Genomic DNA, 27,843 nt, shown 5'->3' on the forward strand with positions numbered 1-27,843 from the left:
GTGCATGGGAGGAGTGCTGGCGAGGCTACAGAGATGTGAGCCCAGCCGTGTCTCCCCAGGGCTGGCGGCAGGTGAGCAAAGGATGGCGCAGCCCTAGGCCCTGCTGGGAAGATTCCTGCCTGCACCGCGCTGCTCCCGGGACGGCCGCGAGGATGCCCTGCTCCCTCCCAGCTGTGGCTCTGCTCCTCCTTGCCCTTACCCGGAGCCTCCCGGCGGCCACGCTGTCCTTCCCCGGAGACCTCGTCCCCCTCAGCACCGTGGGCCTGACAAGTACGTGAGCTGGGTGGCAGCCGTGGCGGTCAGTGGCGATGATGATGAATGCCTTGGTGGGAGTCTGAGGTGGGGCCGTGGCAGGCGTGGGGGTCCCAGATGTGGTTCCGCCGGGTGAGCGTGGGGCAGTGTGTAACGTCCACCTGTCCTCACCCTGCTGCCAGGCACGTCCCAGTACCCCTGGTTCCGGGGCCTGGCGGGGGACAATGACACGGCCCAGCTCGGCCTGGACTTCCAGAGGATGCTACGGCTCAACCAGACACTCTTCATTGCCGCACGGTGAGTGCAGGGGGGGCAAGCTGCCCCCCCCAACCACAGCACACAACATGCACCCAGCCCCAGCACACCCATCGTACATGTTTTGCACAAGCATCATGTACAGCCAGTGCCGACGTGCCCCTTGTGCCCACTCCCACCGCAGCATGCATCGTGCACGGCCCTCGCACAGCTTCTGCATGCCCCTAGTGCACCATCCCAGCATGCTGACCCCCGCTGCCAGCCCCACTGCCCTCCCAGGCCCGGTATTTCAGCACCCGTGGGTGCTGGGATGGTTCATAGAATCTGAGAGCTGGAAGGGAGCTGCGGCAGTCACGTCTAGTGCAACCCCCTGCCTGAGGCAGGATCTGCCCTGTGCAAACCAGCCCAGACAAATCCATCATCCAATCTCTTACATAAGACAACTGTCAGCCCTGACACAGCACAGACATCGCCCCCACCCACTTGCCCCAGGGAAAGCTGGGGGCCCACAGCAGCAGCGTCCTGCTTCTGTGAAATGTTGTTGATACACCCTCGAGAGATCCCAGGCAGAGGCCATGCCCCCACTGCAGAGGAAGGCAAACCCCCCAGTCTGTACCAGTCTGAGAAAAAGGGAGAATTCCTTCCTGACCCCAGTGCAGCATCAGTCTGATCCTGAGTGAAGGGGCAAGACTCTGTAGCCAGGACCTGCCAGCTTTGGTGCTAGCAAGAGCATTGACACAGCCCAGACCTCATCCCCAGCCTGGGCTGCAGCTAACGCCCAGTACCTCTGAGGGAGCCTTTAAAACCCCTTGACACATGGAGCAGAAAGGGCTGGGGGTTACCCAGCAAAGCCCAGAAGCCTGGACAATCCTCATAGTAAAACACAGGCATCACTACACCTAGATCACCCTCAACTAGTTGCTGTGCAGCCTCTCCTTGAACCCCTCCAGTGATGCAGAGTTCACCCTTCCCTGGCGTCTATGCCGTGGCCTCCCTGCTCTGACAGTGCAGAAGTGTTTCCTGAGGTCCAGTCGAAACCTGCTTTGCTGCCACTTCGAGCCATTCAAGTTCCACGTCCCCTCTCTCTCCCCGCAGGGACCATGTGTATGCCTTTGATCTCCAGTGGGCCAAGGAGCTGCTGTGTCCAGACAGGGTAAGGGGCAGAAGGAACCATGGCTGTCAGAGCAGGGCCAGGTGGGGTGTGGGGTGAGATGCAGGACTCCTGCAGTCTAATCTCAGCTTTGGGAAAAGGAGGGCAGCCCAATGGTTAGAGCTTGGGAGAGAGACTGGAAGTCAGGACACCTGGGTTCCAGTCCCAGGGCATCTGCATGGTGTTGGGCACTGCCTAGGCCCATGCAGGAGAAGGCTGCTTCCTGGCGCCACCTTTTAACCCTCTTCCTCCCCCACATCAGTATCTCACATGGAAGACGCAGGACGTGGACAACTGTGCCATGCGCGGGAAGCTCAGGGTAAGACCTACTTCCCCGCACCCTGATGTGGGAACTGGGGCTTCTGGTACTTACCCCCTGTCCCCTCCCCTGGCAGGACGAGTGCTACAACTACATCAAGGTGCTGGTGCCCAAGGATGACCGGACCCTCTTTGCCTGTGGGACGAATGCCTTCAACCCCATGTGCCGTACCTACAAGGTAAGGGGACAGGGTTTCTCCTGCTGCAGCTGGCTACGTGCCCTCCCCATTAGCCCAGCTGGCTGGTAGCCCTCTGCAAGGCCAGCTAGCCCCCTTGCCCACTCCAGGAGGGGAGCAAAGCAGTGACCTCACTCTGCTGGAGCTGCCTGCCACGAACCAGGACACCTGGGTTCCAGTCCAGGCCTTGGGCTCGAAGGCATGGGGCTTGTCAGCAGGCTGTGGGTGGCAGTGGGTGAAATGAGTTTGCTGGACCTCAGCCCATCCAGTCTCCAGAGTAGAGCCACGCAGTGGGTGTCCTCCCCGGTCTAACCTGGGCACCTGGTTTCAGATCAGCAGCCTGGAGCAGGAGGGGGAGGAGCTGAATGGCCAGGCCCGCTGCCCCTTTGATGCCAAGCAGACCAACGTGGCCCTCTTTGCAGGTATGTGGCTGTGGCTGAACTTGACACGTGGGGCAATGCAGGGGTGGATTGGGACATGACTCCAGACCGCTGGGTCTGGGGGGGAGAGGCCCATCCCTGATGCCTGGGCAGTGCCCATGTGGGGGCAGTCAGATCCAGCGGGCACTAGACCACAGGGTAGCTGCGACCAGGGCACAGCCAGCTGTGTCCCTCGGAGATCGCCAGCTGCTGCACCCCCTGGGATAGATCAGACTGGCATTGCTGCAAGAGGGAGGCCATGTGGGGCACCCCTCTATGCCAGCCCCCTGCCTCCCTCCCTCCAACCCCAACCTCTCTGCTCTCCCCTTGCAGATGGGAACCTCTACTCAGCCACGGTGGCTGACTTCCAAGCCAGCGACGCGGTGATCTACCGCAGCCTGGGCGAACGCAGCCCCATGCTCCGCACAGTCAAGTACGACTCCAAGTGGCTGCGAGGTGAGGCGGCAGGGGCAGGGGGCACAGCTGGTGGGGCAGGGACTCCTTTTTTCTCAGAGAAGCACATGTGTGGAGCTGTCTTAGGTGAACGAATGGCAGTAGAGGTCAGGACTTCTGGATTCTCTTTGTAGTAGCTCGAGCCACCGCCTGGTAGCCAGGACTCCTGGGTTGTGTGCCCAGCTTTGGGAGAGCCGTGGCATCTAGTCGGTGGCAGGCCTGAACCTCTGTCCTCTCTGCTGTAACCCCCAAGCTTGGGGCTGGCAGTCGCTAGAGTCAGGAGTCGGGACGGCTGGGTTCTCTTCCCAGCTCGGAGAGGAGATTGGGTGCCAGGACTTCTGGGCTCATTTCCTGATTAACCCAGGCCTGTTCCTGCCCCTCTGCCTGCCTCAGCTTCCCTGATGCCCTGTGGAGCCATGGTCTCAGCGTGCTCCTGAGGGGCAGGGCAGCAGGCACCCAGGCCAGGTGCTGCTTGGACAGGCCTGGCCTGGTGAACCCAGCTTTTCTCCTGCCCCCAGAACCGCACTTCCTCCATGCCCTGGAGCATGGCAGCTATGTCTACTTCTTCTTCCGGGAGATCTCCATGGAGTACACCACGCTGGGCCGGGTGAGCATGGGGCAGGGCTGGGTCTGTGTGGCAGCATGGGCCCAAGCTGCCTGTGGGACCCTGGGCATCTCGGACCGGGGGTGCTGATGCTGGGGGCCTTGGGACAGCTGGGTCCCTGGGCTTGCCTGTCACCCTGGCCTCAGGCCAGGCTGCTTCTCCGTGGGAGCCAGGCACTGGGGGCACTGAACCCCAGGGTCTTCAATCCAGGCTTCGTGAGCCCTCAGTCAACAGCCTCTGTCCCCAGCTGGGGAGGCAGTGACGTCTAGTGGGTGTGGGGGTCAGGACTCCTGGGTTCTTTCCCAGTTGGGGGAGGGGAGCGCAGTCTAGCAGGGGTAGGATCACTAGCTTAGGGAATGGGGATCTAGCACACCCATGGGCCCTGGGGCATCTCTGCTGCCACTGTGCTAAGGGGCAGTTTGGCTGCTCTCGCCCCACCATAACTGGGACTTCGCTGTGCCAGGTGGTGTTCTCGCGGGTGGCACGCGTGTGCAAGAATGACCTGGGCGGCTCGCCCCGTGTGCTGGAGAAGTATTGGACCTCTTTCCTCAAGGCCCGGCTCAACTGCTCTGTGCCCGGCGACAGCTTCTTCTACTTCGATGTGCTGCAGGCTGTCACCGGTGTGGCCCAGCTAAACGGGCGGCCTGCCGTCTTTGGCGTCTTCACCACTCAGGCCAACAGGTACCATGGCAGGTGTCTCTCCTACCAGTTCTCCCACTAATATCCCAGCAGCCTCTGAGGCAGGAGGCTATGCACCCCACAAGGGGTCTGGGACCTTCAGGAACCTGAGAAAGCCCTGAGGCCCCATGCCCTGCTAACTCTTGGACCCAAGCAGGGGGTCCAAGCTGTGCCCCATGCTCACACCTGCCCATTTCCCCAGCATCACCGGCTCGGCTGTCTGTGCCTTCTACCTGGATGACATCGAGCGTGTGTTCAGAGGGAGGTTCAAGGAGCAGCGGAGCCCAGATGCTGCCTGGACGCCTGTCCCTGAAGACAAGGTGCCCAAGCCCAGGTACCGGCTTTGGTGCAGCCAGTTGGTAGGGGCAGGGGGCTGGGATACCTGGCTCCCCCTCCCCTGTGGGTCTAGATGGGTCTGGCTGTTCTTTGCCTGCTTCAGGGGCACTAGGAAGTGATGGAGGTGTGGTTTTGGGGTGGGGGCTCCTTGCATTGTCCCCCTGTCTCACTGGGCCCCGGGGATGTGGGGCAGTAGGGTGCATGGGGCTGGGCAGAGAGTGCCAAGCTGCTATGCCCATGGCTGGGTGCTCTCTCCTACCAGGCCAGGCTCTTGTGCTGGCTCCGGGACTGCAGGCGCCTACCGCAGCTCCAGTGAGTTCCCCGATGAGACCCTGGCCTTCATCAAGTCCTACCCACTGCTGGATGAGGCCGTACCCTCCGCCACTGGCCGGCCCCTCTTCACCAAGACGGCCAGCAGGTACTGCCCCTGAGGGCAGCTCTGAGTGCATGTACACGTGTATGCACGTGGGTGTGTATGTGGATGCATATGTGCCTAGTTCTGTGTGTGCGTACATGCATGTGTGGATGCATGTGTGCATAGATCTGTGTGCATGTGCTTACTTGTGGGTGCATAGATCAGTGTGTGGGTGCATAGATATGTGCATACATGTATATGCATATGTACATGTATATGTGTGTGCATAGTTTGTGAGTATGTGTTTGTGCATAGATCTGGGTGTGGGTGTGTAGATATGAGCTTGTACTTGTGTGTGCATGGGTGTGCACATCAATCTGCATATGTGTACATGTATGTAAGCCCATGTGTGCGTAGATATATGTGTCTACACATAAGTACATAGAACTACATATGTGAGTGTGCACAGACTGGTGTGTGCATGCACGTGTGTGCACAGATCTGCATGTATGTGGGTGTATAGAGCTGTGTGTGTGTGAACAGAGCTGTGTCTGCATGCATAGATCATTGTGTACCTACGTGTGTGTGTATTCATGTGTGCAGTGTACGTGTGCATGCGTGTCCAGTGCATTCTAGATCTAGCTGGCCTGGCAGTGAGGTGCCCCTGTTCCCCAGGTACCGGCTGACCCAGCTGGCTGTGGACCCTGGCGCTGGCCCCCACCGCAACCACACGGTGATGTTCCTGGGTGCCGAGGATGGCACGGTGCTCAAGGTGCTGCTGGGCAGCACAGCGAACACCAGCCTGGAGCCCGTGCTGCTGGAAGATATCAACCTCTACAGCCCAGCCAGGTGAGCCTGGGGCCAGGGCGGTGCTGGGCTCCTGTGCCAGGGTATCTCAGTTGGCAGGGTGGGGGCATCTCAGCAGTTTAGAGCCCAGGGGGCTGGGAGCCAGGACTCCTGGGTTCCTCTCCTGGAATCAGGGGGCATGTGGTGTAGTAATTAGAGAAGGGGTTTCTCCCCAGACTTGCACCTTAACAGGGTGGAGAGGCTCTTGTGTGCCAATGACCCTAAAAGCAACGCTGTCTGGAGTCTTGTACTCCTGGTAGGGTCACCCATGGTGGTAAGGTCAAAGGTGAGGAATCAGACAAGGAGCAGGTGGGTGCAGAAGGCACATTTCTCACTGGCTGCGGAGGCGGATGAAAACTGCAGTGGAGGAGTAACCCCAGTTGTCTTGGATCCCTATGCCACTGGACACAAGTTTCTCCACAATGATCTATGTGGTTGTTGATGCGCAACAAACTCCTCATGTAAAGCGAGTCACACAATCTTCTCCCACTGGTGCAACATCTACTACAATAACTGGTGCTACTGGGAGCTGGGGGTGGTGCAAGTGCGGTGCTAAGGTGCTCAGTTGACAGCCAAGAGGTCACAAGTTTGAGGCCACAGCAGAAGAGCTTGCGGTGCAGCCTGTCATTCCAACAAACCTGCAAATTCTGTTAAATACATGGTCATGAGGATGCAGGGAAGAATTGGTGGTTGCTTTCCTACCTATTTAAAAATGATTACAGGATAGATGGGAACCTTTTCAGTGTCTCCCACCTCCACGCCAAAACCAGAGATAACTTCGGTCTCGATTGTAGAACTTCAGTCCGCCGATGATTGTGCTGTCGTTGCACATACAGAGGACCTGTGAAGGGCCCTTAACTGCCGCTCTCCAGCATATCAGTGCCTGGGACTGACCCTTAACATGGGAAAAACAAAGGTGCTTCAGCAGCCTGCTCCAGGGCAATCCACCCCGCCTTCCCTGGCAAAGATCCTCGGTGACAGACAGGAACTGGAGAAGGTTGAACCCTTTGCATACCTCCGCAGCCGTCTCTCCAAGATGGCCAACGTCGACAAGGAGATCCAGTATAAGATCCGATGTGCCAGCTCTGCCTTCAGAAGACTGAATCACTGTGTGTTCAATGATCACAGCATCGGGACTCAAACAAAGCTCCTGCTCGAACAAGGCTGTGGTGACCCCAATTCTTCTCTACGTCTGAAGCTTGGGCGACCTACAGGGACCGCCTGGACACCATCACCAGTGCTGCCTTGGCATAAAGTGGGAGGATCGTCACACAGGTGCCAGTGTCCTCACTGATGCTAACACCACCAGCATGGAAGAGTTGATTATTCACCATCCTCTCCGGTGGACAGGGCACTGTGTGCGCATGCCTGATACACATTTACCAAAACAACTGCTGTATCCTGACTCCACCAAGGACAAAGGATATGTGGGGGCCAGAGGAAACACTTGAAGGACACCCTCAAGGCAAACATTACGAAGTGTGGTATAGACACCACAAATTGGGAAAAGTAGCCCAGGGTAGGGCTACGTAGCAATGCCTTGTGAGAGGAGGAGGTACATCTTACTTGGAGGAAAACTGTCTTGCCCTGGAGGCAGAAAAATGACAGGAAGAAAGGAAAGGAAACAAGACTGAGAAATCCATGGTCCTGTGAACCACCACCTGGGTCGTCTGCCAGAGTTTGCAGCTCTAGGATTGGCCTTCTTAGCCATCAATGGACTCATCTACAGCCTGTGGGAGTGATCGTCTACGACCTGCGGGATTGCCAACAATGAGAGAAGAGGGCTGGGAGCCGGGACGCCCGGGTGCCATTCCTGGAATCAGGGACACGTGGTGTAGTGGTTAGAGAAGGGGACTAGGAACCAGACACCTGGCTTCTATTCCAGGCTGTGCCACTGCTAGGTTGCTTGACCCTGGGAGAGCTGCCTTGCATACTCTGTGCCTCGGTTTCCCCACCTGTGTGACATCTCTGTTCTCCTTTCTCCCATCCCCCTCTCCCCATCCAGGGCTAGTGGTGTGGTGGGGAGGGCTGGCTTGGTTCTGATCCGGGTGCTCTGCTCCATCCCAGGTGCACCGTGAGGCAGGAGAACAGGCGGATCCTGGGCCTGGAGCTGGACACAGCGCATCACGTGCTGTATGTGGCCTTCTCAGGCTGCATGGTGCGCGTGCCGCTGAGCCGCTGTGAGGCCCATGGTGCCTGCAGGAGGTGAGGGGCTGGGGAGAGGGGGAACAGGGGCTGCCCAAGCTGCTACCTCCGGCTCTGCCATGCTCAGTGGGTCTGAGGGAGTGGGGCAGGCAGCAGGGTTTGGGGGAGCAGCCATGAGTGCGTGTGCAAGTGTGAGGGCTTGTGTGTGCAATGGGGAGTCGGGAGTGTGACTAAGAGAGGGAGCTTGAGAGGGAGAGAAGAGGGTGTGTCAGGGCAATATCTGTGTGCGCGTGAGTGTGTGAGAGAGAGAAAGTGGGCGTGTTCGTATATGAGAGAAAGTGTATGTGTGTGTGTATGTGTGTAGGGAGCACACGTGCACAGGGGTGTCTCAGCCATGGACTCTGCCCCATGCTGCATCCCTGGCCCTGAGAGGTGTGTGTGTGTCACAGGAGAGCGTGTGAATGTGTGTCAGAGGGAAGTGTCTGTGTGTTTGTGGGAGTGGAGGGGGAAGTCTCAGCTGCAGGCATTGCCCCTTGGATGTGACCTCCACCCCCTCTGGCAGCTGTGTGTGTGTGTGCATGCGCATGCGCACATGTGGAACACATGTACAAGGATGTTTCAGCCGCAGACTGCCCCATAGCTGCATCCCCGGGCCCAAGAGATGTGTGCGTCAGAAGAATGTGCAAGTATGTGTCAGAGCAGGGTGTCGGTGTTTGTGGGAGCAGAGGTGGGTTTCAGCTGCAGGCCAGCACCCTTTGGCTGTGTCCCTGCCCTGGCAGGCCTGAGTGTGAGAGGGGAATGTGTGTGCATACGCATGTGTGCGTGCGTGCTTAGCTGGGCAGTGGCAATGTCTGGTATGAATATGTGTGTGCCTGCATATGTAGCAGGGCAGGGGAAGTGCCGTGTGTGCGTGCACACACAGGGGGTGTCTCAGCAACAGGCACATCCCTTGGCCACATCCCCGAGGTGAGGGTGGGGTGTGCGCGCACATGTGTGTGCAGGGGGTGTCTCAGCTGCTGGCACGGCTCCTTGGCTGCCTCCCCACCTCGACAGGTGTGGGCATCAGCCCTGGCGGTTCCAGGAAACCCAACGTGCCGCGCTCCCCCCTGACCTTTCTGCTCCTTTTGCTGGCACACTCGCAGGCTCCTATAAAAAGCCGTGCAAAGCCCTGCACAAACAGCCTGCCCCTGGAGCCCCCCTTTCTGTCCCTGGCCTAGAGCTGCAGGCATCGGGCTCGCCAGGGCAGGCTGGGGGTCAGGACACCTGGATTATGTCTCCAGCTACACCAGGCATTCATGTGCCTTTTCCTCCCTTTGTCTCAGTTTCCTCTCTGTGAACCCATCTCCTTCGTTGGCTGGACTGGTGTCCTAGCCAGGCCCAACTGGGTCAGCAGATGGCATAACGCTCCCTGGGTCCATTTGCTGCCCAAGGCGGGTGAGGAGGGGCATTTCCTTCCTGACCCTCAGCCATGTGCCCTGGGGCGTGCGAGTGGGTGGTTGCATGCTTGGTGCTGCACATGTCTTACCTGCATTTCCACCTGCGGCAGGAGCTGCCTGGCCTCCCGAGACCCGTACTGTGTCTGGCTGAGGACAGGAGCATGCGTGGCGTTTGGGAATGACATCAGGTAGGAAACTGGGGCGTATGGGCATTCGTGTGAAAAAGTCACCCTCCTTGTGTGTCAATCCAAGGCCCTGTGTAAACACGCCTGTGCTGTCAGAGGGCCCAGGTCTCCCCTGCAGCTCCTGCTGTCTGGCCCTTCCCTTCTTCCCCTCCAGTTCTCTGCCTCTGAGTCTTTTACTGCTAGCCCACCCCGCACCTGCCCAAGTGCACGTCCCTGCCTGGGCACTGGGGCTTCTGTGAAAGCCCCTTGATGCTGGTGTAAATCCCTTCTCAGGGCAGATCTAGGCGGCCCCGTGATGCCTCCCTGATGGCAGAAAGTTTGGTAATGAACAGGACCAGTTCCCCATTCCCCTGCCTCTCACACACTTGCTTCGCCAGGCCATCGGTGCGGCCAACTACTGGGGAATGCCATGGGCATGGGCAGCATTTGCCAAGTGCCAGCCAGGCAGGGCTTTGCGTGTGCCCACCCTGGCACTGAGCCCTGGAGACCCTCCCTTTCCCTGCGGCCTTCGGCTGCCAGGCATAATCAGAGCTGGGCCTTGGGCTGGTGCCAGCATCCGGCCCGGTGCCACAAGGAAGCCAGAGGGCACGAAATCCGTAATTAGCCTCATTAAGGCAGCAGCACAAACGAGCGTGCCCAGACACTAGGCCTCCCAGCTGCAGTTAATTAGGCTCTGGTGCTGGGGAACAGCTGCTGGGAAATGCTGGGCCGGGGCCTGGGAACGTGGCGTGTGGGCAGAGGTGTCCCAGCAGGCTCCCTGGGAAGCTACCGGTCCCCCTGTCCCCATCCCCATGGCCCCCGGACTCCTGGGTCCACCCCTGCTGTGCAGTGAAACAGGAACCTCTGCATCCGGCCCATGCAGGAGCAGGGGCCTCTGGGCAGTGACGGGGCTGGGACTTGGGTGGGGGGTTGGTGAAGGGTTTGGTGGGGCAGGGGGAAGGAAGAAGCCGGGGTTGCGGGGCTCGTGCACTGGGGAGTCAGGGTTGGGCTGAGCCAGAAGGAGGTGCTGGGGGTCCTGAGCTAGGGGCAAGTCTGGCCGAGGGGCATCAAGGGGGTTCTCCGCCCCGGGAAGTTTAGGTCGAGACCAGGGGGCTTTCCAGCCCCTCTGCGCTGGGTCACCCACAGTCCCCAGGCTTGGAGTGGGGAGAGGCTTGGAGAAGGCCTGGGGCTGGGGTTAGGGCCTCGTGGCTTTGCAGGTCTACTTGCCCTCCCACCTTGCACCCCCACGTGCGTGTGTGAGCAGCCCCCTGCCCGAGCTGGCGTGACTGCCCCTGTGTCCCTGCTTGGGGAACTGAGGCATGGAGTGAGGGTGCGACTCAGCCAGGGTCGCTCAGGGACAGAGCTGGGGAGAGGACTCAGGAGTCCTGACGCCCACCCGGCTCTGCTCTAACGGTGCGATTGTTGCCCTTCTCAGGGACCCAGGAGTCCTGAGCCCAGGCTCACACCGCCCCCCTCACTTTAACCACTGCACCCACTTCCACCCATTTCAGGGGGCTCTAGCTGCCTGGGCAGGACGTTCTGCGAGGCTGTTGGGGTTCATCATTGCTTGGAGGGTGGAAACCCCATGTGGTGGGGGTCTCTGCTTTGGGGTCCTGCGTGTCACCCCCTCTCTGCCCCCACACAGGCCCTGATCTCCTGGGTTTGTCCCTCCTGTCCCCATGCCTCTGCTTCCAGACTTAAGATGCAAACACCCAAGCAGTAAATTGCCTCCGACATCAACCCAGTCTCTGTGCAGGAGCTGCCACACGCTCCAGGGCAGGCCACGCTCCCATGAGCAGTGTTGCAGCCACGGCTGGCTCCCGGCGCAGATGAGGCCATGGTCCTCTGCACCCCACCCCGGTGAACGAGCCGAACACATAATGACAGCTCTCGGTCCCTTGCCCACCCTCTCTCTCCTACCCTCCAGGGCTGGCTTCGAGCAGGATGTGGAGAACGTGGCTGGGAACCTCGGGGGCTGCCAAGGTGAGTGGGGACTGGAGCGGGTCGAGGGCAGGAGCCAGTGGGCCAGGCTGCCTGTGTTTCCCTTGGAGGCCTCTTTGCTGCCCGTGGGGGTGCTGACTTCAGCCATAAGGGGAAGAGGAGGGGGGCTAGGGTAGCTTGGACACAGGGGGTTGGCCCATCTGGAGGGATTCATGGCTGCACTGTGGGCCCAGAGCGGTGGGCGCGTGGGCACACAGCACAGTTACCGCGGGGCAAGCGGACTTAGCTCCATCGTGAATGGGCTCAGCCCTCTGTTGCTGTGGGGCACCTCTCTCTGGGGCAGGGGTGCCCCTCCAGAGCCAGGAGCTGTGCCCCGGGGCAAGTTCTAGCAGCATGTCTGCTCCCCTGGGCTGTTTGATCCTGGGGTAAGTGTTCAAACCATGCAGGGCACAGTGGAGTGCCATGTGGCTGCACCTTGATGACACCAAGTCCCTTTTCTTGCAGATGTCGCAACCGCCACAGGGAACCGCAACAGCGCCAGCGACTCGGCGTACGGTCAGTGATCCCCTTCTCCCTGCCGCCCCGAGACACCCACCGGGCCTTGGAGACGTGGCCAGCCTTGCCTCTTGCCCCACGGCCCTGGGGGAGGGCAGGGGTGCACTTGTCCCTGTTCTCTTGGGACACCCCGAGGGCAGGGGACAGAATATGAGGCCGTCTGTCGGGCACCATATTAGGCCTCAGCAATGCAGTGGTGGTGGGGTGGGTGCTTTGAGGTGCCGTATTGGGAGCCCCCTTGATTTGCTGGTAGACACCCCCTCCTCTGGAGCACCAGGACGTGTGCTGCCATCCTGGAGTCCGGGTGGCCTTGGGGAGACTCCTCACTGAAGGCCTGTCCTGACATGCTGGGCCAGCAATGGGGCCCCTTAGGGCAGTGCATCACGGCCAGGTCCAGTGAGGTGCGTCATCTCCAGATGGCTCCCAGCAGGCATGCGGTGTCCAGAGAGGGATCCTAGCAGCCCACAAGGCTTAAACATGTGGGGAGAAAGAGGCTGCTGGGGGGGACCTGCCTCATGGGGCCACACGTCACCACTAACTGCATCCTGCAGCATCTGTCGCTAACCCTGTCACCCCCCATCACACCACGTGCCACCCCCTCTCCACGGCACCTGGAGCACCCGTGGCCTTTCTGTGGCAGGACAAAGCAAATCTGGCTTGGCATGAGCCAGGCAGGGGCCTCCGGTTTGGATCCCATGAGCTTGCAGCTGCTCTGGGTTAGCTCTGGTCTCTGGTGGGTTTCTGGGTGCCCCATGGCTGGGGGCTGTCAGCAGACCGGGCACTGGCAGGTGGGGGCTGCGGAGATGGTCGTGGGGGGCAGAGGGCTGCTCGGCAGGCAGGGGCTGGAGGCAAGCCTCTCCAGCCCCAGCTCAAAGCCCTCTTGGCACCCTGTGGGGAGCTGGGCACTGCTGTGCTGGGCTTGAACAGTGGAAGTAGTGGGGCAAGGGTGTGTGTGCACACGCACACATGGGTACACACGTGGGCATGTCTTTGCATGCACTTGTGAACCTATATAACCACGTCCACCTAAGTACACCTGTGCGTTCGAGCATGTACGTGCACCTGCCTATGTGTGTGTAAACACTTGTTGTGTGTAGATATGAGCCTGTTTAAAACTTCTGGGTGGCTGTGTGCACATATAAGTGCACACATGTGTATACACATCTATGCCAGTGTGTAGGGCCTGGCAATGAGCGGGACACCCTGGGGCTGGTCTTGCCCTGACCTTCTTGTTGCTGGTCACACAGGGAACACCGGCCCCACCACCAGCGTCGTGCCCTACCAGGTTCCCACAGATCAGCCCCCAGTGGGCACAGCCCCAGATGCCCACCCTGCCCCTGGCGCTGGGGACCCGCGCTCCACCTTGCGCGTGGCTGTCAGCACTCAGGGTAAGAGGGCTTGGCACGTACAGCACCAAGCACCCTGGCCTGGCATGGGCACTGGTAACCCGGGTACGGGGGCTTGGAATGGCTGAAGGGACCCCAGGGTGCGGTCTAACACCCCTGCCCCCCTCCCCCGGCCTGAGAAGCATGACACCAACTGGTGTGCTAACAGCCAGCAACTGGTGCATTCCCATTCAAGCATGCTCGGGCCATGGCAGGAACACAGGGCATGAGCTTGGCAGTGCGTAGAGAGATAATGCGTGCCTAGGAGTGTGTGTGTGTATGTGTGTGTGCGCGTGCGTGCTTGCGTGCAGTGGAGTGAAGGGAGGGGTGTGTGTTTGTGTGTATATGCATTGGGCTAGGGCAGGGTCTGTGTATGTTTGTGTGTGCACAGTGGGGTGAAGGGAGGGTATATGTGTGTGCCCAAGAGTGTGGTGTGTGTGTGCGTGTGCAGTGGGGTGAAGGTAAAGGGGTGTGTTTGTGTGTATGTGGTGTGCGTGGGTGGGTGGGTGTCCAAGGGCTGTGTGTTTGTTTGCACACGTGTGTTTTGTGTGTGTAGTAAGGATGCTGCTTTGTGTACATTGGGGAGTGAGGAAGGTGTCATGGCTTAGCCCCCATGAGAGGATTGTGCGGCCATGTGCACAGATGAGGCATGTGGTGTGTTGGTGGGTGGCTGTCCAGGGTGATGTGTTTGTGTACATGAGTGCCTGTGTGCCAGGGGTGTGGAGTGGGCATTTGTGAATGTGTGTGCGGGGTAGGTGTTGGTACAAGGGGACTGTGGGCAGGGTGTATGATGTGGGTCTGTGGGTGGGCGTGCAGGTGGCACTCATGGGTATGGGAGGGCCATGCACAGGAGGGAGAGGGTTATGTATCATGCCTGTGTACAAGCATGTGCACACGGGCAGGAGGGCATGGGCATCCTGTTGGCTCTGGACAGGGTGCTGGCAGGTCAGACTCCTGGGCTCCATTCCCCATGCTGGAAGGAGAGTGGTGTCTGGCCAGGATCTGCCGTGCTAGGCCAGCGCTGGGGTGGCAGTGGAGCCCAGTGGAGAGATTGGGGGATGGTTCTCAGGACTCCTGGGTCTTGCCCCTGCTCCCCAGGGCTCGTCCACATGAGCAAGCCAGGGTGGGAATTCAGGGGGCTCTGCTATCCTGGGGTAGCTTTTCCAGTATGTCCATAGGGGGTTTACCCCAGAGCTGTCCAGATCTGCATCCGCATCAGCTCTCTCACATCAGCACTGTGGTGTAAATACTCCGGCTGCTTACGCCTGGAATGGGCTTTGCCTGCCAGGCTGGCTGGGGAGGGTGAGGCCCAGGGTGAGGAGGTGACCTGGTCATGGCATGTCAGACAATGACCTCGGCTCCCCTTCCCTCCCGTTCTGTACCGACATGCGACCACCTCTGAGGTGGGACATAGCAGCTGTGTCTGCAGAGCGCCTCCCAGCGTCCCCTGTCCCACAGCTCCCTCTGGTTGGGGGTGCTCCTGCCCTTGTAGCATGTGCGGCTGCCTCTGGGGTGGAGCGTCCCACTGGGGTGGAGTGTGATTGTTGGCCCTGGAATAGGCCTGGACCTGGGTTTGCCTGCGGCTCAGGCAGGAAGGGCAGTGGGGGGGCTGGACATGTGGTCATGCTTGTCTGCGGGCCGGCACCAGCCCCCTCCCTCTCCTTGTATTCCCAGCCTCTCTGCCCTGCGCTCCTCTGTGCAACCGCCCCCGCAGCCGCGGCCAGAGCCTCTCGTGAGGCTGGCCCTCTGCCACCCGTCCTGCTGCCTTGGGGGCCCCCACTCCCTGCCTGCCCCCCCGCCCTGTGTGGGTTGTGGAGGGGACTGGATCCCTGCCAGGCCCCACGCGGCTGGCTCCAGCTCTGGCTCCCTGTGCCGGTTAGAAATAGCCGAATCAGCTCCAAGACTCTCCTCCCCACAGCCGTGGGAACCCCCGCTCCCCCCGTGAGAGCGGGCAGGGCAGAGGCCCTAGTGCCCAGCGCTGCCCGAGGGCCTCCAAGGGACAGGGGGAGGGGACAACAGGCGTCCTCCCTGCCTCTGGCGAGATTAGCCTCGTCATGGGGAGGCCACAGCCAGTCGTGTCGTTCCCCCCCTCTCTCCGCCCGCTTGTGCAATAGTCTGGATTGCTGGGAGTGGCGCCATTTATGCCCATGGGGGTTTGGCCCCTTGTCCCCTGTAGCCTCCCAGGCCCGGAGCCAGCCCCCCACCCAGGCCTGTGGGCACCCCTGAACCTCCTTCTCCTCCATGCCTGGCCAAGCCAGGGGAGCTGCCCACAACCCCCCGTGGCAGGGCACACTCAGGGTTGTCTGCTGCAGAGGAGGAGATGCAGTGCCGGACTCCCGGGTTCTCCCGGTGTCTTGGAGGAGTCGTGTTAGGGGTAGAGCAGTAGCGCTGGAGTCAGGATGCCTGGGTTCTGCTTCTGGCCACGGAGGGCTGCGTGGTTAGAGCAGGGGGCTGAGGCCATGACACCTGGTTCTGCACCCAGTTTTGGGGGTGTTTCCTATTTGTGAAGCGGGCAGGGAAAGCCCTGGACTCCTGGGTTCCACACCTGGCTCTAGGGGAGCGTGGCTTGGTGGTTACTGGGGAGCACTGGTGTTCAGGACTCCTGGGCTCCTTGGTGGCTCTGGAGGGGAGTGTGGTGCAGTGGTCTGAGTCGGGGAGTATGCAGGGGGACAGCAGCTTGCTGAGGTCCCGGGTCTGGGTGCAGGGACCAGGACTCAGTCAGTGAGGCTGGGGGCCTGCCAGGCACTGCCCACCCTTCCCCATGGCAGGGCTATTGCTGCTGCATGGCACTGTTGCTTGCCCTTCCTCTGCCACATGCTTTCTGCCATGGCCCCACAGCTCGGCCCTTAACTCACCCTGGCACATCCGTACTAACTGCATGGAGCACATCACTGGGGCGCGTGGGGAGCCTGGGGCATCGGGCAGCCGGCATGACCTGGGCTCTGGGAGGGGGGCGGTTTTACCCCTCCTGCCCTCTGGCGGCAGCATCCCAGGCCCTGCGGCCTCACACCCCACCCAGGTCTCAGCCCACCACTCCCTGCCCCGACTCTCCATCATGGTGCCCAGCCTGCCCCTCTGGCTGAGCACAGCCACCATGGAGGGGTCCCAATTGCCCTGTCCTACCCCCCTCCACCTGGCACCAGAGTTAGTCACTGGTACGCATCCAAGCCTGAGTCCCTCCTGCATGTGTGCCCCCACGGGAGGGCAGCCCCAAGCCTGGGCCCACCCGCCACCCACCAATCCATTGTCCCTGCCCCCAACCCCTGGGCCCTGGTGCCTTTGGGAGCAGAACCAGGGAGGGGGGAGAGTGAGCGGCATTGCCCTGCCTCCCCTCTCCAGTTTCCCTTCCTCTTCCTGGTCCTCTCCTCCATCCTTTCCCCAGGGTGGGACCCCCATCATTACCCAGCATTACCCTTCTCTCAGGTCGGGGGGGCATTGCTCCCTGGAGCTGCCTGACCAAGCCCCGTGACTGTGATAGGAAGGGGGCAGGCCAGACGCAGCCCCCTCCGCCGGCCGGGCTTCCCCAAAAAGTGAGGGGCTGCATTGGCCAATGGGGACCACCAGGGGCCCAGCCTCCAGTGGGAGCCATCATGGTCCTCCTTGTCCTCTGTCTCCAGACCCGGCGTCTCTGTCCCAGGTCTCCTAGGTGCTGCCAGGGCCCACAGCTATTTGCTAGGAGCCTCAGGGGCTCAGGCTGTTCCCAGCCCACGTCTCCACACGGGGCAGGCATCATGGGGTGTAATGCAATGTATGTGTATTTGGGGGGGGGGGGAGTGGATGAGATGATGTCATGGCCCCCTGAGCCAATTAGAGGCTTGGTTGAACCCATGGTGCTGATGTCACCACCATTGAGGTCACTCTGGCCAACTTCAGCTGGAGTGAGGCCAACCTGGGCTCCGGGAGACCCTCCGAGTGTCACCTGGCACAGGCCGGGCAGCCCCATCCTTGTCCGCCCTCCTTTGTATGGGGCCAACTTCCACCCTGGGTGCAACTCCATCCCCACCACAGCGTCCATCCCTCACTGCCACAGCCCCATCCCACCCCATCCCATTGGCACTGTGCTGCCCTGTGGGCAGGCACGGGGCCCTGGCGCTCACCCCTGTGTGTGTGTTGTGTTGTGTCCCCAGGGGTGCGGCAGGATGTGGAGGGCAGAGACAGCGCCAAGACTGTGCACTTCACCTTCCTCATCGGCTGCGTCCTGGTGGCTTTCGTCCTGGGCGCTGCCTCCGCCGGCCTCCTCGTCTCCTGCTACTGCAGCCATCTCTTCCAGAAGGCCAAGCGAGCCGGCAAGGAGCCCGAGGGTGCCCTCCCACGCCCGCTCTCCCTGCGCAGCCTGGCCAAGATGAACGGGCTGCTGGATGCCCCACCAGGCAAGGACGGGCGGCCTGAGGGCCCCTCACCCAAGCTCTACACCACGCTGCTGCCCCACGAGAAGGAGCCGCCCCGCGCCAAGGAGCATCCGGAGCTCTCGGGGCTGCCCACGCCCGAGTCCACCCCTGAGCTGCCTGTGAAGAACGTGGTGGCCGTTCGGAGCCCGTGGGAGAGGAACCACAACGCCAACAATGCCAAGGAGGCCCAGGGCAAGGCCCAGCTGTTCCCTGGCACTGCCACCCAGGGCTACCCCTTTGCCAGCGGCCTCCGCGGCTATGACATGATGCCGGGAGGCTGCGGGGAGGAGAAGAAGGCGCCGCATGCAGAGAGGGTGCTAGTGCGCCCGTCAGCTGGCATGGAGGTGACCACCCTGGAGGAGCTCCTCAGACATCTCCATGAAGCCACTGGGCCCCCGCACACCACGCTGGGTGGGATGCCTCTGGCCCAGCCGGCCGCCAGCCCCCCTGGCGCACTGTCCTTTGCCAACCGGGTGCAGCCCAAGATCCCCGACACGGAGAGCGCTCCCTACTACAGCTCCTCCACCCTGCCCAGGGACAGCCTGCCCCGGCGCCTGGACGTACCCCCCGACCCTGCCCCCCAGCCCTGCCCAGAGAAGCAGCCACTGCCCCGGCCTCCAGGCCACAGACACTCGCTGGTGAACGTTGGTGGCGGTGGCGGCGGGCTCCTCTCACGGCAGCACAGCTTGAGCCAGGCCACGCGGCCACACCCATCGCTGCTGACACGTGTGCACTCTGCGGGCACGCCGGGGCCCCTGGCCGGCCATGCCGCCTTCCTCCCGCGCCAGCGCCAGGGCTCTCTGCCCCAGGCTGCTGGCGGCGGCATCAAGGGGGCAGGTGCCGCCAAGCCCAGTGTGCCACCCAAACCGGTCTTCATGCCCTCGTCCCCTGTAAAACCTGCCGGACAGTTCAACTACTGACCTGCCCCGTGGCTGGGGTGCAGGGCTCTGCTTACACCCTGGCTGGAGCCCCCCGGCCTGGGCCTGGGGAGAACAAGAGGCAGCAGAGACAGCCGTGGCATCAGGAGCACGTGGCTGGGAGCAAGGCCATTGGGCTAGCGGTGCTCACGGGAGCAGGGACACACTCCTGGGAAGGCCACATCCCTGACAACCTCCCTGCTACCATGGAGCTGCAGGGCAATATCCCAGTAGCAGCCTGGGCACTATGCCAGCCCTTGCCTGTCTTTGGCTGTCAAATCTCCCTGGGTGCTGGGGGCAAGGGACAGGGCCACGTTCTCCCTGCCCCCATTGCAAACCCCAGCCTGGGGCTTTATTTATTAGACTTGAACTGCTCTTTAATTTAAACCAGGCAGCACCACTGTAGCATTGGCCCACGCGGGAGCCTGATGCTGGCGCAGCCGGCTCCCCCCACAGCGACGCTTGTCGGCTGCACATCAAAGTTGGCTGCACATCAATGTATTCCAGGCCCGGCAGGGCTGGGGAAGCCGATTTTGGGGCAGGAGGAGGGGGCTGATTTGGAAGGACAGCGCAGTCGGAGCTGAGGGTTCGGATGGAAGAGGCCTCATACAGAAGCGGGACAGAGGGCAGGGACGTGGAGGGCAGTGTTTCCTACTGTGTAGGAGCCCGGACTGCGCTGGGGGCGCATCTGGACATGGATGCACCCCTGCCACCGTCTGAATTATACGGTCTTCCTGTCCCTGGCCTCGGGTCTGTGTTTGGGGGCAATTCTCTGGAAACTGGCTTTCTACAGAGGGGGGCAGCAGGTGGGGACTGGGCGGGGAGTGTGTGTCAGTGCCCGGTGAAGGCAGCATGAGACTGGTGTCATCCTCGCTGCAGCTGGTGCCTTCGCTCGGCTCCATCAGTCGGGGGGGTGGGGGGCGGTAAAGCAGCTCCCTCACCCACCCCAGGACCTAGAGGGACCCCATCCCCTCCACTACAATGAGCTGTGGGCTGAGACCAGGGGCAGGGATTTAAATCCAATGCATCAGCCCCATGGATGCTCTGGCTGAACTGGAGTAAATGGGGAACAGGTTTGAGCTGGGCTGGTTGGACTGGATGCTAGGTCACAGCCCCCCTGGGTATCGGGGAGCCTGGACTGGGGGCAACCCTTTGCAGGGCTCATCAGGCCTGAGGCAGGGTGTTGGCACTGGGCCGGGCTGCGGGGCCTGCTGGGTCCCCTCCCTGTTGCCACCGGGCATGGAGGGGACACGGTCTTGTCCCTGCAGCATCCCAGCTCGGGGCACAGGGGGTAGACCCCATCTGGATGGGGGTTGGGAGGGGGCAGGGGATACAGCCCTAAAAGACCCAGGGGCCAGGCCTTCCCAGCATGCATCAGGCCACGGCAGGTCCAGGCCCTGGGATCGGCAGCAGCATAAGGAGAGGGTCCAGGGCTGGTTCTGTGCCTCAGTTTCCCCTCCTGACCATGCATCGCCCCAGGTCACTGCATCGGCAGCACGGCCTAGTGGTGGCTGCAGCGCAAGGCTGGGAGCCGGGACACCTGGGTTCTGACCTGGCTCAGTTCACACAGGTCCCGTCCTGTCTCTGTGCCTCAGTTTCTCCTCCTAGCAGTGAGCTCTCTGGCACATCTGCCACAGCCGTCTCCTGCTGTGGGCACCACAGATGGGTAGCTGATGCTGAGAGAGACGGCTGCTCACCATGGCCGCATAGAGATGCCCTGTCCACCTCCCTGCTGCAGGAAGGACAGGATAGCAGGGTGCAAGAGGCCTGGACAGTGAAGGAAGAAGGGGCAGGGACCCCAGTTAGGGTGAGGCCCGGGGCTGGGCCGGGCTGGACTGCATGGAGGCAGAGCAGCAGCTGCACAGGTCGTGCTCCAGCCAGGTCTCCCCATTGACCAGCATGGTCACCGCTGCTCGCCCTCCTCCCAGGAGGGTCCTCTAGGCACCCAGCTGCTGAGCCCCCTGCCTGGTCCCAACTCAACCTATGCCCCTCTCCCTGCTCTGGTGACAGACAGGGGTGGGACTGGGGGAGTTGTGGGGTGGGGGGAAGCCAATTGCACCTTCTAGCTCGGCACAGACTCATCCCTCCCCCCACCCACTCCTGTGAGCCCCATCGTGGCCCTCCCATCCTGTCCCCCCACCTCCTGCAGCGAATGCCTCCAGCCTGGTGGAAGGTACTTGGGAACAATGCACTGACCTTGGGGTAATGGTGCATGTATGTGTGTGGGGGGCACTCCTGCACCCCCACCCCCACCCTCCCTATGAGTGGGGGGCCCAGCCGGGGGGGGGGGGGGGGCATTGGGTGGCACGTTATATGGGGAGAAAGAGGAGTGTGTGTGTGTGCGTGCACACGCGCGCATACATGCAGGTATGTGTGTGTGTGTGCCTGTGTGCATGTACAGGTGTATGCCAGCATATGTGTGTGTGTGTGTACATGTACATGTCTGCACAGGCATGTGTACAGATCTGAATGTGTATACAGGTGTGTGCATGTGTGTGTATGTGTGTGTGTGTGCATGTACAGGGGGGTGTGCCTGCATGCATGCATGTGTGCGTGTGTGTGTGTGTGTGTGTGTGTGTGTGTACAGGCCTGCATGCATGTGTGCAGTTGCCCGCAGGACCTTGAGCAGCCTTAGGTGACACCCTGTGCACTCCTGCCCCACCTTCATCCCCACCCCCAGGGCCCACGCAGGGCCCTTGGAGCAGCTGTGCCCCCCCACCCCCAGCAGTGGGAGCCCTGTACAGCCCTGGGCACAGAGACCAGGGAAACTGAGGCATTGGGGGGTGGGGTGGGAATGGCCCCTGTAGCTGGGGGTGGGGTGGGGTCTGGACCAAATCACATTCACACATGCAGCTTGGAAGATGCACACACATGCACACGTGCATATCTGCAGGCCCACACACATGCATATGCATGCACATGCACGTGCTCACTGTGCACACATGCAGGTCCCTCCTCCCCACACATGCATATACACACAAACACAGAGTCATGTACACCCATGTGTGCGCGCAACACATGCACCCCCCCCCCGACAGTCCGGCCTGGCAGAGCTGTGGGTGGGCCAGTGGCGCCCCCACACTTTGGCCACTGGAGCTCAGTGCAGCCCCTCCCCCTATACTGCACCAGTGCCCCCCAGACACCCCCCCCAGCCCTGGGACCCCCATTACTCCACCACATGCTCCCATCACCCAGACACAGCAGCACAGCCGCTTCCCCAGGACCTCACACACAAAGTGGCTGGAGGGGAAACAGAGGCATGACGTGGGCCATGGATACATCCTCGTGGGGGCCAAAGCTCTGAGCTTGCCTGGCTCCTGGGACGTGGCAGTGTGCCCAGCAGAGGGGCAGACACAGCAAGGGATGGGCACGGCCACGGCAGAGCAGAGCCCAGGGCCATTTTAGGATAGGAAGCGGAGGCCTGGAGCGCACCCCACCCCGTCCCTGTTAGAAGTCAGCACCCAGCACCCAATCTGAGCTGGGGACAGGCCCAGGCCCCACAGCACCCCTGAGCAGCCCAGGTAGGAGAAGGGCAGGAGGGGAAACTGAGGCACAGGGAAGAAGCAGAGCCCCGAGTCACCCAATTAGCTCCCCACCCAAATGTGGGAGCCTGAAACTGCCCTGCTCCATCCAGCCTAGCCCCTGCCTGGCACAGGTCAGTCCAGGGCTGGAGCGGGGGGTGTGTGTGTGTGCAGGAGGGAGAGAGTGTATGTGGGTAGGTGGTGTGTGAGTTTTGTGTCTGAGTATGTTTGTGTGGATGAGAATGTGTATGCATATGTGTAGGTGGTGTGAGTGTAAAAAAGTGTATGGTTGCATGTGTGTGTGTATATGTGAGTGTGTGTGGATGAGAGAAACTGGATGGATGAGTGTGGATGATGCATGTGTATGAGTGGATGACTGTGTGTAGGTAGGTGTGTGTGTGTGTAAGAAAGTGGATTGCGTGTGTATGGGTGTGTATATGTGTGTGTATGGATGAGAGTATGAATGAGCGTGTGTGGATGGTGCATGTGGATGACAGTGTGTATGTGGATAATTGTGTATGCGTGGGGGCGGCATGTGGGTACATATGTGTGCATGAGTGAATCTGGGAGTATATGCACATGTGTGCATGTGTGTGTTGCTTAGTTTCATTGCATGCGAGTGCATGGCCCTGTGTGTGTGGCATGTCTATTGTGAGCTGTGTGTGTCCTTGTGGGGGCTGGGAGGGGCTGTGTGGGCTGCAGGTTTTGGCCTGTCTGGGGGGAGGTCAGCCTGGGGTGTCTGGGTTAGTGCGTGTGTGCAAGTGTGTATGTGCACAGCTGATGGGGTGCTCAGCATGGGGAGGGAGGTGTCTGCAAGGGTGAGGGGTGGTGTGTGCGTATGTGTGTGGGGGAGGTGTAGGTATGTACATGTGTGAGTGCCTGTGTGTGTGGCTGGCTGTGCTGGCCTGGCAGGGTGTGAGAGCGGGGTTTGTGTGTTTGCCTGTTGTGTGAGGTGGGTGTTTGTGTATGTGTGTGTGTGTGTGACTGGGTGTGCGGTGCGTGTAGGAAGCCTGCTGGCTGCCTGGTTAGCGTGTTTGTACCTGAGCATGGTGAGGCAGGAGCTGTGTGTGTGTGTCTGTGTGTGTGTGTGTGTGATGTGGAGGGCTTGTGTATGTGCATGAATGTGTGCACTGGTTGGCCTTGGTGTGAGAATGAAGCTAGCGTGTTTGTTTCTCTGTTGTGTGATGTGTGTGCATGCGAATGTGTGCTTTGCTCATCTGCATGTTTGTGTGTGCACTGCCCACCTACATGTGAGATGTGGGGGCTGTGTGTGTTCCTGCCTGTTGTGTGTGTGCTCTTCCCATCTACATATGAGATGGGGGGGGCATGCATTGTGTGTACCTGTGCACGCGTGTGCATTGCTTTCTGTATGCATCATGCGTGCCACCTCCCATGCCGTCCCCGGCCCAGTCCAGATGATGCTGCTAGCCCTGGGCCCCCTCACCCACCCCAGGCACCTCTGGGACTGTAGGCATCTCTCCAGCGCAGGCATCACCCACGTTACAGCCAATGCGGTCCCTTCATGTCGCTATAGCTACTGGTTGCCACCAGCAACGGGTCCAAAGCATCCCAGGCTGGTGTGTGAGAGGGGGACCTGGCAGCCAGGCATGGGCCAAGGAGGTGCGGGGGCTGCAGACTGCCCCTGGACAGGGTAACGGGACCAGCGCCTGGCACCAACGTGGGGAGACAGGTGACATCCTGGTAGGTACCGTGGGCTGTTGGGGGCCGACTCTGGGCTGGCACAGCTGGAGCAGGTGGCACAAGACATGGGGAGGCCTGGCTGGTGGGGGAGGCAGTGAGACCCCTGCCCACTGGTCGCCCTGTCTGCCCTGGGCAGTCAATGCTGTGTGGGGGGCGGGCACAAGGGGCACGGACAGGTCTCTCTCTGCATGCGTGTGTGTGCGTGTGCAAGTGTGTGTGCATAGCAGCCAAGCTAAAGGGGCCTTCTCTCTGCACTGTAGTAACTGGAGAGGGGTGTGTGTGTGTGTGTGTGTGTGTGTGGATGTAGCTGGCTAGGTAAAGGCACCTTGTCACTGCACTGTAGAAACTGGAGAGGAGTATGTGTGCATGCATGTGTGCGTGCATGTGCATGTGTCTATGTGTGCATACGTGTGTACATGCACAGAGGTTGCAGGTCTGTGAGATGTGTGATGAGGAGAGGGGGTGTGTATGTCCCATGATGCAGAGAAGGATGTGCGGGTGTCTATGGGCTGGCTCTGAGTGTGTGAGATGATGGGGAGCTGGTGTGTGTGTGGGTGTGTGTGTGTGTGTGTGTGTAGGCTATGAGTGTGTACAGATCGTCCGCTGATGGGTAGAGGCCTGACTACATATAAACACGTGTAGGCTTTGTGTGTGCATGCTGTCCTGGTGCATGTGTGCCTGTGGGCTCTGTGCGCATATGCAGGGACACACACTCATGCACGTGCACACACATGCATTGTGCTGCAACCCCAGCTAAATCACCCTGTCTGCAGAGCCACATATACATATACATATGCACAGGCACACACACACAGATGCACACCATCATATGAACAATTATAGACACAGTTACATAGACACACACAATCACACAGATACAGAGATGTGCAATCATGCAATGGCGCACACACACATGCAAACAATTAGAGACAATGATACAGACACACACACACACACAACCATGCAAACAAGTCTGTAGATTCATGCAGCGACACAGACGCACACAATTGTGCAGTTAGAGCCCTACCCACAGAGGCCAAGCAATTACACACTCAGAGATGTAGACACTGTCATACACACTATGATACAAACACACAGACACGCACAATCAGGCAGTTACAGAGATGTGCCATCACGCAATGACAGACACACATGCACACGCATGTGCGTGCACACGCACATGCACACACAGTGTCAAAAGAACAATTCCACACACACGCATGGTCAGAGACGCGCACAAACATGCAGTTACAGAGATTTGCAATAGTGCAATGACACCCCTCCACACACCCCCAGGTGTTCAGAATACACACACTCATGCACACACACACACACACACATGCACTGTGCTGCTACTCCAGATAAATCACACTGCCCACAGAGCCACATACTCATATGTGCTTGCACACACACACACACACGCGCGCGCGCGCACACACAGTCATTTGAACAATTATAGACACACTTAGTCACATAGACACAATCACACAGATATAGAGATGTGCAATCATGGAATGGTGCACACACGTGCGTGTGCATGCACACACAGAGTCAAAAGACCAATTCCATGCACACGCATGGTCACAGAGACATGCACAAACATGCAGTTATAGAGATTTGCAATTGTGCAATCACACACACACACACACACACACAGAACCTAGGCATTTGGGACACACTGTGTTTCTACCCCAGTTAAATCACCCTGCCCTAGAGCCACCCACATGCCTTCTCCCTGAAAATACCCCCCCTCATCACACTCCCCCACCCCGTGCCCAGTCCCTGCCCATGGCCTGCTCCCACAGCTGCTCGCTCTAGACTTCCCCCCCCCCCCAACCGTGCCCCCGATTCCTTCACACAAGTGATGCCAGCCATGAGGACATGGCAGACACACATATGCACACACATGTACCTGCACAACACCCAAGCTCAACTCCCTCTACCAGGCTGGCACAGGGGACACAGGCACGACCACGACCTTGGCCTTGCAGCCCTGCTTCCAGATGGTAACCTCAGGGCCATGGGGATGACTCCGAAACCCACCACCCCCATCACCTTGCGTGGCTGGGTCGTGGCAGAGGCTTGGTGCACCCCAACCCAAGCCCAGGACCCCATGGATGAGGTGTGGGCACTGCAAGCTTCCCCAGGGAGGCACTGCATCTCCAGTGCCCAGCCCTGGGGAGCAGTCCCTGAGGCCAGGGGCTCTACTGAGACAGCTCATGGGAGCCCTTGCCATGAGCTGACAGCTGCCCTGGAGTGCCCAAGCTCTGGGGCCCACAAGCTTGAAGGAAGGGCAGGAGTATGCTGTTTGACAGGCTGCCTGGATGTGGGTGCCCATTATTAGGTGAACTATGGTGGCAGCAGCTAGGGAGCAAGCAGTGGCTGGGGTCTTGAGGACTGGGGGTCAGGAGGCCTGGAATCTCAGTGCTACCTCCGCACAGGGAGTGGGGCAGCGGGAGACAGAATGCCTGGGTGCTATGCCTTGTGCCTCAGTTTTCCTACCTGTGCAATGGGGACAAGCCCTCCCCAGCTGGGCTCAGGGCCCTGATATCCTCAGCTGAAGGGGCCTAGAGAGAAAGAGGGTGGGGGAAAGGCTGGCCACAGGCAGCGATGCCTTCCCTTGAGCCCCAGCACCTGCTGGGCACGTGGCAGCTGGGTCAGGGCAGGGCTGGAGCCAGACCTGTTTGGAGAGAGCCTGGGGCGGGGGGAGAAAAGGGGGGATTGTTCGTTCTTCTGCTTATGGCACCTTCCTGCACTGAGGAGCCCCCATACCCGATGTTGGGCCCTGGTACCAGGCCCTGCCTGCCCTGACAGACAGTAGGGGCCTCCCACCCTCACCCCAGGGGCCAGAGCTGGGGAAGACCCCAGGCGTCCTGGTCCCTCCAGCCTAGCCTGCTGTCTTCTCCTGGGGCTGGGGAAGGAACCCAGGAGTCCTGCCTCCACTCGCAGGATCGGCCCCCCCCCGCGTTGGGAGCTGCATGGAGCCTGGAAGAGAACCCGGGAGTCCAGGCTCTGCCCCCCACTGCACCCCCCGAATCCAAGCAGTAAATGCCCCCGGTTACCCTGCAGCCCCAGCTGGTGCATTGATATGCAGCTCTGTGCACCACTGCAGCATGGCCCTAGGCAGCATGGGCCGCTGCTGCAGCAGATGCATGTCTGCAGGCACCTGCTCAGGTGGGGGAGACTGTGTGCGCGCGCGTGCGTGAATGCAGGCGTTCGATCTCAAGGTGGTGTGAGCACAAATTGTGTGCGCGTGTGCAGGCACCCGTGGCGGTGCCTGTGTTGGAAAGAGGGGTAGACACGGTGTGTCCCTGGGAGAGGTGTGTGCGCGACATGGCACTGTGTGTTCCCAGCAGAGTGTGTTCGTGATACACACGTGTGTGAGCAAGGGGGGAGGCTTGGGTGTTTCAGAGCTGGATGCCTCAAATCCACTCACTGCCAATGGAGACGGGGTCCGACCTGCTTAGGTGCCTAGGCAACCTCAGCCAACACGTGTATACATGCATGTGTGCAGCTGCAGTGCCATGCCATGCGAGCAGCCCCATGTACAGAGGTGTGTTTAGGTGTGAGCTCTGGCTCTCAGGCTGGGGCACCATCACAGCACCCAGACCCCCCCCTGCAGCCACTGGGGTCCAAGACCCGGGGCTGGTACCCGGCCCCTACTGGATCTGGGCAGGGCAGGACTGGCTCGGGGGCTGGACGGGTGGATGCTCAGGGCTGGGGTGGCTGGTCCTGCTTTGCCAGGCAGAGTCCGGGGCATGGAGGGGCAGACACCATCCACTCCAGACTCCCCACAGTAACGTGGTGCCTCCTGCTTGCAGGGCCGGCTGGACCCCGGGCTGCGGCCC

General features: G+C 60.5%; 1 protein-coding gene across 3 annotated transcripts in view; it reads left to right on the top strand.

Annotated features, from left to right (window-relative positions):
- SEMA6C (semaphorin 6C) overlaps positions 1-19,512 on the top strand; it is a 34,532-nt gene extending 15,020 nt beyond the window's left edge. For 2 of the 3 annotated variants that reach the window (XM_059718270.1, XM_019478992.2), the window contains exons 3-20: positions 60-270; positions 435-549; positions 1,603-1,660; positions 1,920-1,976; positions 2,053-2,154; positions 2,483-2,573; positions 2,904-3,026; positions 3,542-3,630; positions 4,091-4,308; positions 4,508-4,639; positions 4,904-5,059; positions 5,672-5,845; positions 7,910-8,047; positions 9,534-9,611; positions 11,515-11,570; positions 12,033-12,083; positions 13,331-13,471; positions 17,596-19,512. In XM_059718270.1, the coding sequence (XP_059574253.1) occupies positions 153-270; positions 435-549; positions 1,603-1,660; positions 1,920-1,976; positions 2,053-2,154; positions 2,483-2,573; positions 2,904-3,026; positions 3,542-3,630; positions 4,091-4,308; positions 4,508-4,639; positions 4,904-5,059; positions 5,672-5,845; positions 7,910-8,047; positions 9,534-9,611; positions 11,515-11,570; positions 12,033-12,083; positions 13,331-13,471; positions 17,596-18,776 (3,078 nt within the window). In that variant the 5' untranslated portion in view covers positions 60-152 and the 3' untranslated portion in view covers positions 18,777-19,512. The remainder of the gene's footprint in view (positions 1-59; positions 271-434; positions 550-1,602; positions 1,661-1,919; positions 1,977-2,052; positions 2,155-2,482; positions 2,574-2,903; positions 3,027-3,541; positions 3,631-4,090; positions 4,309-4,507; positions 4,640-4,903; positions 5,060-5,671; positions 5,846-7,909; positions 8,048-9,533; positions 9,612-11,514; positions 11,571-12,032; positions 12,084-13,330; positions 13,472-17,595) is intronic. The other variant, XM_059718271.1, reaches the window with a different exon arrangement.
- Positions 19,513-27,843: the final 8,331 nt, after the last annotated feature.

This window comes from Alligator mississippiensis, chromosome 15, assembly GCF_030867095.1.
Source record: "Alligator mississippiensis isolate rAllMis1 chromosome 15, rAllMis1, whole genome shotgun sequence".
Classification (NCBI taxonomy): domain Eukaryota; kingdom Metazoa; phylum Chordata; order Crocodylia; family Alligatoridae; genus Alligator; species Alligator mississippiensis.